Below are 12211 nucleotides of genomic sequence, written 5' to 3'. Positions count from 1 at the left end.
CCAACAATGTCATCTTCCCAAAGCATGGGTATAAGGTCCTCAAAGGACCTTCCAATTAAGGGAGAAAATATTTATAGCAAATTGCAGTTACTACTACTTTTCATTACACTATCTTGGAAGCATCAGCTGTAAAATCCAGCAAGAACAGCAAAATAAAGTTTATCAAAAAATTTCCAAATAAGATCTGTGCTTAATTCCCATTCCAAAACAGAAGACTTACTCTACTTAGGGAAAAGAAGACAAATATCTTATACGATCTTTTTGCATTACCTAAATCTGTGTCCTTAGTTGTACAGTATTTCTTCAAAATGGCTCGAACAGTTGTAACACTTTTCAACTCTGAAAACTCTACCTAAAACTTCATACTACACATCACGAAACTAAAGCTTACAAAAACCCTTTCAAGCAAACAATCACTAAATATAGAAATGCATTTATCTTACATCTATAAATCATGCAATTATTTGGAAAATACTTTTAACATGAGTATTTGTAATTAAAATGTACAGAGCTTAGATCTGCTTAATTTCAGTGCATACTCTGACATCACACTTTTCTTCCACTTGTATTTTGAGGACAGGGTGGCTTAAGGGCATGTGGAGAACAGGTTATTGGGATTATCATTTTATCACATCAGTTTCGGCAATATTCATGTGGGCACTATATTAGTTTAGTGTTGGATTTCACTATCTTTGCGCATTTTAAAATCTGTAAAATCACTTTTTGGCTAAGTAATTTTAAACTGATCAAAATACATAAATTAGTCTAGAAATTTAAAGTCCAAGAAAGGTTTTTAAAAACAGTATTAGATGCTCAGTTTTAAGCAGGAAATAGCTGAATAATGGAGTAAAACATGCCAGTGATTTATGAAACAAGAAACTAAAAAACTAAAAAAAAAAAAAAAAAAAAAAAAAAAAAAAAAAAAATCACTAGTTATATATATATATATATATATATATCTTTCCCTGAGCATTCAATCAAGTTGTGTTCAGTGAGAACAATATGTTGAAAATCATAACACACTGCATCTTTCCTATTCAGATTTACACTACATGAAAAGATAACCTATTACAGATACATCTGTCAAAGCTAATTTTTTTACTGCTTACAGTGTAGCCATTAGGTAGCTAAAAGCTTATAAAAGTTACTCAGGCTTTTTAAGCAGACCCCATTTAATATCGCTAGGGGGAAAAGACACAAACAAAACCATACAACACAAAAATCTCCAACAAACCAACAGACAAGATTCTGGGCGTATGAACTGTTTGCTTAAAGGCATTTGAAAGACATCACCACTCCTTAACAACTCTTCCTCCCCAACATCCTTATCAGTACTTTTGTACCACGGCTGCAATGATGTATTGTAAAACATGTGATCTATGAAACTGGGAAACATGATTAGGCTGCCATATGCAGGGAAGTTGTTTACACAGTCCTGCACTGAGCACACCCAGGAAAAACTGGAGGGAAAATTCACGTAACACATAACCTCATCAGGTGGTTTTTGAAGATTAAGCAAGGCTAAGTAAGAGGTTTAGCTTTTTCACCCTAATAAATCCTCTTAGGAATCAATGTAAAACATCTCGACCCTTTCCTGGTGTGGAAAATGAGGGGAACATTTTGTTCATGAAAGAAATTTCACTCAATTTGAACTCAATACAATTTCACTCTACCTACCAAGTACATTAATAGCCTTTACAAAAATTAATTCAGTTTTTCCGTATCTCTCTGAACGAGATACTCCCACTTTTACTCACAAAAACTGGACACACAGGTTTACTAATTGCAAAATGCACTTCATTCTTGACACTGAAGACTGGCTCTACAAATCAGTTTGTTCAGCAATACGTGTCATTATTATTGACCTTGCAGAAATCTCTGAATGAGCAAGCACAGGCAAGCTGAGGAATTTGAACCTATTCAGTGGTTTTACTGCACTGCCCTGTAAATCGATAATTTTAAAGATCCTGTCTTATTTTGACCGCTAAAACTTTCCATATTTGCCAGACACTTTTCCATGTTTCAGAAAATTTAAATTGAGAGTGTTCTAATGTGTTACTTTATGATTATTTCACACTATTGTTTCCACTATTCATTAGATGTTTGAAGGAAGTTATTTTTTATGTCCTTTGAAGCTGTTATTTTAAGCCAAGTTGACAGTGTTCATAATATTTCAAACATGCTGACACATCATTCTGCTAATGTGCACTGTAAATGCATCTGTACATGAACCTTAAAGAAAAAAACATGCACTGACAAAATAACATATGTGAGAAAATAGCATAGATTAATGACAAAATGAAAAAAACCCTCTGAGGTAGGTGATTATAATGGATCATGATCACGCTGAAGAAGTTTGGAGAAAAGCAAGGCAGAGGCGGAATGCATTTGGCTAACTTCTTTGTTAGCAAGTTACCAATGTCAGTGTCATGAAGACAAAAAAAAGTCTTCCTTCTAAAGTTCCAGAAGTGTCTTTACTCTCACTACCTAACAGCTGGGAGATTTGGAACTGCACCAAAAAAACAGTGGAAGCAATGAAACTGAATGAAACACTCCTGGTGCGCATTACTAGTCAGGACTAAAGAAGGGAATCGATCACATACCAAAAATCACTCCCTAGGCACAATAATATAATTTAAAAAAAGAATATACTAAGGTGGCTTTAAGTGGCTTGGAAAAAGCAGCTAACTCATGACACTAACAGCACTGCACCAGCTACTAGAAAGGAGAAAATAACTGCTACAGCTGCATCCAGGACATCAACTTACACTAAACAGCCACTTTGATTTCAGCAGTGATGATAAAACATGGAATAGAAAAGACTTTGTTTCTCTCTATTCTCTATTTCTTTTTTATTCCTAACAACAAAAATATATTCAAGCAATTATTGAATAACACCATTCTGGACGAAGTTTTACTCTACGGAGCAGCAAACACAGTAACATCACAGACAAAGTAGTTTCTAATTTGTTTGCCCTTTGATAGACACATCAGTAGGATTCCTGTAGTTAGGTGTAACATTAGCAAATTACGTGTGTAGCAGAGAATAATCAACTGTTAGAAACTATGGCTACAGTGGAAAGGAATATTTCTGTGAACTTCTGTCACCTTCTGTAAATGGGTAAGGTCTTTGGGAAAACCCAAAGGATGGCTTCCTATCAGTACTGCAGCAGTGTCCCTTTCTCTAATGAGTGCCCATTTTGCTTTAGGAAAGCCCATTAGGAGACCCTCCTTCCTATTGGGGTAGCCGCTTCTGCCCTTCATACTGCTGATTTCATGACTCTTCTCCTGTGAGAAAGCTGAGGCTTTATAGTTCCACTGAAGCAAAGAGAAACTTTCTCTCCCTGAAATGGGGTCTGTGTTTGACAGGAGTTTTTACTCCTGTCAAAAATAAATGTGTCTAAAAACCTTCACAGACACCAGCATAACAAGCATGAGTGACAGTACACAATGTGAACAGGCAAAAGAGGCCTTTATCAGATCAGCTCTGGCATGACAGTACAATCAACTAAGTTACAGTTAAACACCTTCCTGAATCCCTCCTCCTTCCTGATGAATATGTGCCAAGTGCATAGTCTAAAATAATGATGCCAGAATTATTCCTAACTGATCAAGCATAAGAAATTATGGCAACTATTTTCTGCTTTCAAACACTAGTGTTTTTTGTTACCGACTCAATACAGCCTTCTCAAGTTAAACACAAATGATGTCTTAATTTTGACTTAAAACAGATCTGTACTGTAGTACCGCAAAATCTGTGTATACAGTTCTACACTTGTTCAAACAAAGTCAAATTGTATTTGCTGGATGGGAATTAAAAAAATTCCTCTTCAAAAATCAGAAATTAATATTATTACTGTATACTCCTTCAAGCAACTTAACACACGCACCCTGATTTTCCACTGCTTTACCCATTGTCCAGCGCTCGTACCCCAAAAACTGCATCACTTAACATTTTCTTGTTTACCTTTGCAAACATCTCTGCATCCTGTCAGGCCAGTAAGTGGTTTTCATCATTCCAGTCCAGGATTCAATCCCATCCTCCCCTTTCTAAATCCTACTTTGAACACAGGTTTCTTTTTGCATTTTTTTTTTTTTTTTTTTTTTACCCTCTTCTCACCTCCCAAAACTAATGATGTCTTTTTTTTTTTAATTATTTCACCAGGATGCCTTTGAAATACCTGATTTTAACTACTCACAATTTTCTAGAGGGTACCAGCAGTTTTAGATAAGAATGCCACTAAAAAAAACAATTGACACTGCTCCTTCTACGTAAAATCTCGCACATTTCTTAATGACACCAACCAAAGCAAAGGCAAAAATTCTTTAGGCTTTAAAAATATAAAACCAAGGACACTACCAACTTAATTTCCACTAGGAAATCACTTTAGTCTTGCATTGTTATACAGGGGTTACCAGCTGGAAATGACAAAAAATGCACAGGATATATCTTTAAATTATTCAGAATCACCCTAAACTGCACTCAATCAGCATTGCAATATGTCACCTTATAGACATGCAAAAGTTCAAAAGGAAAAGCACATGAAAAACCAGACTACCAAGAGCACTATTGTTAAAGCTACACCAGAAAGCTTAATATTTCAATACTGTGTATGTTAAAATAAACAACATACACAGGTGATGAAAGCCAGTCTCTGAAAAATTTATTATTCTGTTAGAAGAAGTTTACACTTAAGATGAATTCTCAAGCTTCATGCCATTAAGAAGTTTTACTGGGTTTATAGTGGAAATAAAAACAGAAATAAAAATAGATGACAATCCCAAAATACAGGCTGTACTTTGAATATGATCAACGGGCTTTCTTTTTCCTTTTACATCTATGTATTTTCTCTTTCCTCAAGCAATCAAATTTTATTCAATCTTCATGAAAAGTTCCCCAAATTGCCTGTTTTCCTTTTTAAAATCAAATGTTTTGAAAGATGAAGTAGAACAGACTTGTGTAACTTCTTCAGTATTATTTACCCAAAGCCATCCTAATGGTACAGCTTTCAAAGATTCATGATGCCAGTTTGATTCAAAGGATTCTACCCCACCCCCAACCTCCACTTCCTATCTGTAATCTCACTTTGGCTTCCAAACCAACTGATCATAACCTCACTTCCTCCTCCTATGCATGGCACAAGTACTTATCCCATTGAAGTGAAAGGGACTGGGCATCAATTCTTTGGCTAAGACGGTCATAAAGGAGATACGGATGATTTTTAAGATGATTAATTTTAAAAGCAGTAAAACTTTACTGCATGTACTTGCACTTGACATTGCAACACTGAACTCTTGAAACTGGACTGGTGTATAAACCATACTACACAAAACAACAGGGAGCACTAATTGCTCTAAGCTTTGAATTACAAAGTAGTAACATGAATTGTACATTTTCTTTCCCAGTTAGATTTGCAACTACTAGAAATTCAATTTCACATTCAATATGAAAATAAAAAATTAGGGTATATTTCATAATCCTACAGAATGTAAAATAGTTCCCATTCTGCCTCTGACCACGCTGCATTTTACAAAAATTGTACAAATTTGCCAAAGTGTTGATTTTTACACATTGGACAATGTTAACAACATTTGGCATTTAATGGACAGCATTACTCTTGCCATCTCCCACTTGGATGCTATTCCACTCTGCCTATTGTCTGAATGAATAATTGATTTCAGTATGAAGTTTTATGAGTTACTGCTTAACGTAGTCAGTACCTCAATAAAATATGGAAATATACATTTTTAATCAAATAAGACGAAGAAATTAGAGCTTTTTTCATCATGCAGAATCACAGAACAGTTTGGGGTGAAAGGGACCTTTAAACATCATCTAGTCCAACCCACTGCAATGAGCAGGGAAATCCCCAACTATACTCATCTTCAATGAATAGTATTTTAAATATAGGTATGTAGCCAACTTTTTTTTTTCTTTTTTTTTTCCTACGGGTTATTTAGTTTTCTGAGAAGAAAACAAAACGTAAGTATAGAAGTACCAAAACTGATTCAGCATTCACCACTTAGTACATTAGAAGCATATCTTATTATCAAATACTTGACTTACAGTCATATTCCTATCCCAGATCTGGATGGAGCCATCTTGACAGCCAGCTGCGATAAGTTTACCATCTCTGCTGTATGTGCAACTTGTAGGAATCACCCGTTTACCCTGACTTGATCGTGGTTTAAATACAGTTTTGTGCTTTTTTTCATTGTTTATATCCCACGTCCTCACAGTTCTGGAAAAAAGTTTAAATAAAGAGTTTTTTAGATAAAGTTAATACATATTAAATAATTCTTCTTATGACATAATCAAATACCTTTACTACTTTTTTTTTTTTTTTTTAACCTACTTTACTACTTTTTAAGCATAAATGACATATAATTCAAATAAAGTTGTAAAGCATTTACAGCATTTGGTATGGCAGTCATGAAACTAGTGTGACAAAGAAATATTATTTACTAACACGCATGTGAAGAGAGATCAGCTCTTCCCGAACTGTCATGTAAATACATAAAATTATTTACAACCAGACAAATGACCAAAGGTTAATACACAGGTACTACATAGTCTCCACTGTCACTGGAAATCAACAATAAAGTCCTTCTACACAAACTAAGACTTCAGGAAACAGGCATGAATGGTTACACAAATTCATTAACTACACAGATTGTCGTAATTGCTCTGACATGAAAAAAACTGACTGGCAGCACTACATACTGGCTGGTTCTTTAGACATTATTTTAAAGACCTATTTTAAAAATTTAACTGCACTATTATTACTGCTCTCCTCCACTAATCCTGAAGGTCTCAGAGTTCTGTCGGAAGTGTTCTTCAAATACTACACAAAGACTTATTTATGTAATACTGTTGTTTCAAGTTGAGTTTTTCCCACATTATTAGGAAAATAAATACATCCTTTTTCTTTTTGCTGGAAAAAGAGTATCTGCCTGGATCTTCAATGTTTCTGAGATACACAAAAACACCCAACTGAGAGAAAACTGAAACACTGAGATACAGGTGGACTCTTTAAACCATCTTAGACACAAATACTTTCTCTCCATTTAGTATGTTGAATTCTTTCCAGATAAAAATTCAAAACTCTTCTGGCATCTAATGCAGAGAAGAGTTTCAGGATCTGGCAAAGGAAGGAAGATCATTAATTTAGAAAGAAAAAAGTCACTAAGATCTCAAGACAACCTCACTTGTTTAGACTATACAAACAGTGCCTATGATCCAACAGCACGTAATTCACTGGTTCCTAGAAAAGCAAATACCATTTTAACAAAGGCTGCCCTTTCTCCAAAAGACAAGACACCATGGTGTAACACTGGGAACTTCCATCCAACATGTAAGATTAGACAGGCTACAGAGTTGACATACATAATAATTCTAGCGAGGAAAAAAAAAAAAAAGCCAACAAGAAAATGAGCTCATAAATGGCTCATAGAAATTATATGTAATCACATATTTAATGACAGTGATGAGAAATCAAACATATTGGAATGCATCTCATAGAATACTGAGAGACATCAGTGATAGATACTTTTACTACTCCACTCTAAGGGCCTTCATTAAATAGTCTGGTTATGACATAAACTAGTTTGTTGATATTACCCTTTTTACCTTCATGCTCAGTCATAACTACATGAGAACCCCATCTCCTCTTTCAGCAGGCACTTTGATGCTTTCCCTTAGTCTACTGTTTACACTTCAAACTTACTTGAGGCCTTTTTCCAGTACCTTTCCCTCATAACACCTAACCACACCTTTAATATTTAACTTCTTCCATTCTAGCCAAAATGAAAGTGGAAGAACAAGAAAGGAAGCACAGAAATCTAAACAATTTACTTTCAGGGACTATGTCTTTAAAAAGGCGATGACAAACAAACGCTAACTTAGCTAATGCGGCTAAGGCCACCTCCATATTCTCTCTCCCCTTCTGCTCTTCCTTGCTTCAGTTTTTGCATTAGAGGAAGAGTGCCCATGGAGATAAGCACAGCTGGAGATACAACTTAATGTACAAAGCAAGCCAATATGAAAAGACTGTGTTTTCCATATAATTTTTTGAATCAGCAGATCCTGTACCTAAAGTTATACTGTATTTGCAAATGAATTACATATCTATTTCAGCTATTTCCTTCTAAGGGACTAGCCAAAGTGATAAAAAAAAATACCTTGTGGCATTTTTCATAAAGTTTTTTTTTAAGTATATTGCTACTTCTTTCAAAACCTGAAAATTCCTCCTAAATATTTGCAGATCAGCTTATCAAAATGACCAACTCCAAAATTCCATTGTTCTCAGAGTCAAAGATTATAGCAGACCTATTTCACACATCACATTGGCAGAAAGAACGAATGACAAAATGCAACACGGAAAAATAATCCTGCATTTTAAATGCTGACATTTATCAACTACCAACAGCAGCTGTTAAATCAAACCACAAGGAAGAGCATCCAGTGACACAAATCGGAAGATTTCATAATGGAACATAAAAGAAATTCTGAAATCCTGCTCTAGATTTTTTTTTTTCTCCTTTTGAATTCCCACTGAATTATACTTCACAACCCAGAATTCAGATAAATACCTTGATATCTCTAGTCTTTAACTTCAAAGATGCTGAATGCTTTAATTTGACCAGTACGTTTCACCTTAAAGCTTTACATTTTTTTACTTTCTAAAAGGATTTTATACCTTTCAGATTTTCAAAAGACTCTCAAACTTTAAACCACACCAGTACTCTCATATCTGAGAATATATTTGTTTTCTTATATCTGATTTGTTTTGCTAAATATATGTATCTTGAATTATTCCTAAATCGAGTGTTCTTACTTAATTAAAACCAGGTAGAAAACACATAACATGAAACACATTTTTACTAACATGACTGTATCACCAATCTACTCAGAACATAATCCTTATCCTGGAAGACAGTGTAACATAGTAAAATATAAATCATATACAGAAAGCTCAAGGGTTAGAAAATTTTGATTAAAAGCAAAACAATGTTACTATATGGCTTTTTCATTAACAGTTACTGGAAAGTTTGAAAGTAGTTACTCATGCTTAACAGAGTTTTCCTCACATCAAAACAAATATTCTGAACATAAGTAAAATAAAAGGCTTGGTGAGAAAAGCTTTACAACCTCAAAAGACATGAAAATAAATGTTATGGAAATGACTATAAAAGTAGGGGCAAAAAAAGCTAAGAAGGATATATGGAAGTGAAAAACAGATGAACTGTGGAAAAACAAAAAATGTTAATTAAGCTGACTGCTGGACAGAAAGCAGTAGTTGATGGTATGCAATTATGCCAGTAAGAGTCCATACTTCTAAGTGAGTAGGCTTAAGATTCCACATACATGTTTTATTCAGTGCTGCTTATATTACAGAAAAAAAATAGAAGAAATCTTAAAACAGTGATTACACTCTGAAGACAGGATAACTGCTGTGGGGTGGGTGGGAGGAACATACTAACACCACCACCCCCAAAACCAAACAAACAGTTTCAAGAACCAATGCACAAGAATAAATTACATAAAAGGAAAATGATGTTAAGTAATGCGGTAGGTAAAATTGAGAGAATGCACAGCACTGAGCACTATCTTAAATGCATTCAAATTCTGTAGAAAATAATTTCGAAGACAAATCACTGTGGCATTATAAAGATGACACAAACACTTTTTAGATTCTCAAAAGGTAATACAGAAAATGGCTTCTTCAGACTAAGAAAATGGTCTTCAAATTTTATTTAAAACACAGGTTGCAGAGCTCATGGGTTATTAAAAAAATATTTCGTATAGTTATTCCAAACTATGTGGGTGCAATGGTTTCTTCCTTAAACATTTTTTTTTCAGGTTTAAACAACTTTTTCTCAGGTTTAACTCAAGGTAATTACAATTAATCATCTATTAGACACAACTCCTACCGTAGGCCAACGTACAGGCAAAACCTGAACATGCTTACTGTGACAGAATTCCTGTAAGCCTTTTGCCCTTAGTATTTCCCTAAATATTAAGGCATTTCCTTTCTTATTTCCAGAACACTTACTATATTTGACTGCATTAGTGATGAGCATTTGGGCAATTAGACTGCACTAAAAGAAAAAAAGCTTGTTAGTTTTGAATTACTTTCTCACCCGCACTGACAGCTAATCTGCTTTGTTTCTTGTTAATGAAGTCTTTACACAAAAATCTGACTGAAGAAAGTTGTTTTTCTTTGCATCAAGCATTAGGCTGACAATCATGGATGTCTGCACCAAAGCATATCTCTTCAGTTCAAATTAGCAAACCATCTAATCAAGTCTTCAGAAAACCATCTATGGAGTAGGTTAATGAATCATCCCTTTACGATCTTTTCATCCAAATAATAAAATGTTCAGTGATTTTAATGAAGTATATCAAGCTCTGTAAAGTGTGAATATGCTTTTGAATTAATAAGAATTCAAAGTCTATGTGAACACTACTAAAAAAAAACTCACCACTGATATCCTACTGAGACTATGTAGCACCTTGCACATAAGAAGTCCTTCATTTACTATTCCAGCAACATCTAACTTCAATATTGTTATTTCTATACCGAATATTAGACGGATTACAGATATCATGTGATTCACTTCTGAAAGCTGTGACAGTAAGAGGAGGTACAATTTTGTGTCATTTTCCAAATGGGGCAAGGCATCCACAAACTCAGATCTCACCTCCCACTTAGTGCAGAGTGGGATGTAATCAATCTCCTTATGTGGTACATCTCACTAAGATCAAAGGGGAAGGCTTCTAGCAAGGAACATCTTGACAGTTCAAGTTACTGTCACCTGCATGAACCGAAATGACTCAAGAGCAGTCTTGCATGATACTGCAAAAGCAGGAAGAGTAAATCACTAGGAAAACAGGATGCTCTCTAAATAGGTGGCTAGTCATGGCTATAAAATAATTAAGGCTCATTTGGATCTCAGTTTCTTCTTCACTCCAGTAAATAACTTCGATTGGAAATAACACTCATCAGAACTCTTCATTAAACCATTGAAAAATTAACTGAAATTAAATTAAAGCAGTCAAGCAATTAAAAGCTCTCTGAAGTAACAGCTCAGATCACTCTATACACATGACAATTAGCTTTAACTGTTTTTGCTGCTCTTAGATCTCACAGCCACATTTCCACTGTTGCATTAGCAACGAACTAACGGAGGTAAGTAACAAAAGAGAGCAAATTATAAGTCTTAAGTGTATTTTGATCATTAAAGTTACAGAATCTATTCTAAACAATGCAAAGTTTGACTCAGCTGTACAGATTAATGATGCACTGTGGGCTACAGAGGAGTTCAAAAGTAAGTTTTACTTTGTATTTATGTATGAAATAACAATCTTTGTATACTGTAGTACAATCTCCACAAAAACTTATGAAAGACTGCCAAACTGCAGCACATAAAGTAAGTAAATACAAATTAATGTATTTATAGTATCTTCTGGAATACATACCAAAGTGTAAGACACTTCCCTTCTACTCCCAAAAATTCAAAAAGAAAGACACCATTTTGTTGTAGAGAAGAAATGTGGTTCTTAGTCTCCAGTCTCCAAAGAGTCATGATATAATCCTATTCTCTCTGGATAACACAGAGCATCATTTCTTGATATACTTGTCACCATGGTCTGCTCACATCATAATATTGCTGCTACTGAAGAAGCCTCTATATTTCTTTCTGTCTTTTGTGTAACATTAAAAGCCTAAAGCAAATGGGTAGTGGATTCTGAAGATGAAAATAAAAGGGCTTATGCTCCCTTACCAGTTATGTTCTCCCTATGGCAGAAATATTGTTTTGCTGGATTTGAAAATGTGTAGATTTAAAAATGGTACGAGCAGGATATAAACAACTAAAAAAATATTTTTACAATCTGTTTTTCTTTTAAATTGAATTGATTTGGTTCTTAGACCAAAAAAAAAAAAAAGGATCTGTGGAGTTTGAACATGCTACTTTGTAGTACTTCAGCCTTCTGTGTACCTGAAGCCCTGAAATTTCAAGCTGTTCAGAAATTCACTTTTTAGTTTATTGCACAGCCTGCTGCTACCTGAGCAACCTGATCTAAGCTGGATCTAAGCAGGGGATCAAAATGGATGACCTCCAGATGTCCTCTTCAACCTAGAGTTATTCTGTGACTCCAGACAAGTTGAAAGGGGGCTTTATAATGCATTTGGAGCATATGAATATT

The 12211-nt window shown here is 34.6% G+C and overlaps 1 protein-coding gene across 4 annotated transcripts in view; it reads right to left on the bottom strand.

The window, feature by feature from the left end:
- The window catches only part of WDR70 (WD repeat domain 70), a 114798-nt gene that overhangs the window by 49248 nt on the left and 53339 nt on the right, over positions 1-12211 (bottom strand). For all 4 annotated transcript variants that reach the window (XM_080637847.1, XM_080637845.1, XM_080637848.1 and 1 more), the window contains one exon: positions 6068-6242. In XM_080637847.1, coding sequence (XP_080493973.1) covers positions 6068-6242 — 175 coding nt within the window. The remainder of the gene's footprint in view (positions 1-6067; positions 6243-12211) is intronic.

This window comes from Psittacula echo (assembly GCF_963264785.1).
Source record: "Psittacula echo genome assembly, chromosome: Z".
Classification (NCBI taxonomy): Eukaryota; Metazoa; Chordata; class Aves; order Psittaciformes; family Psittacidae; genus Psittacula; species Psittacula echo.
The sequence above is the reverse complement of the archived record's forward strand: the minus strand, read 5'-3'. Positions and strand labels throughout refer to the sequence as shown.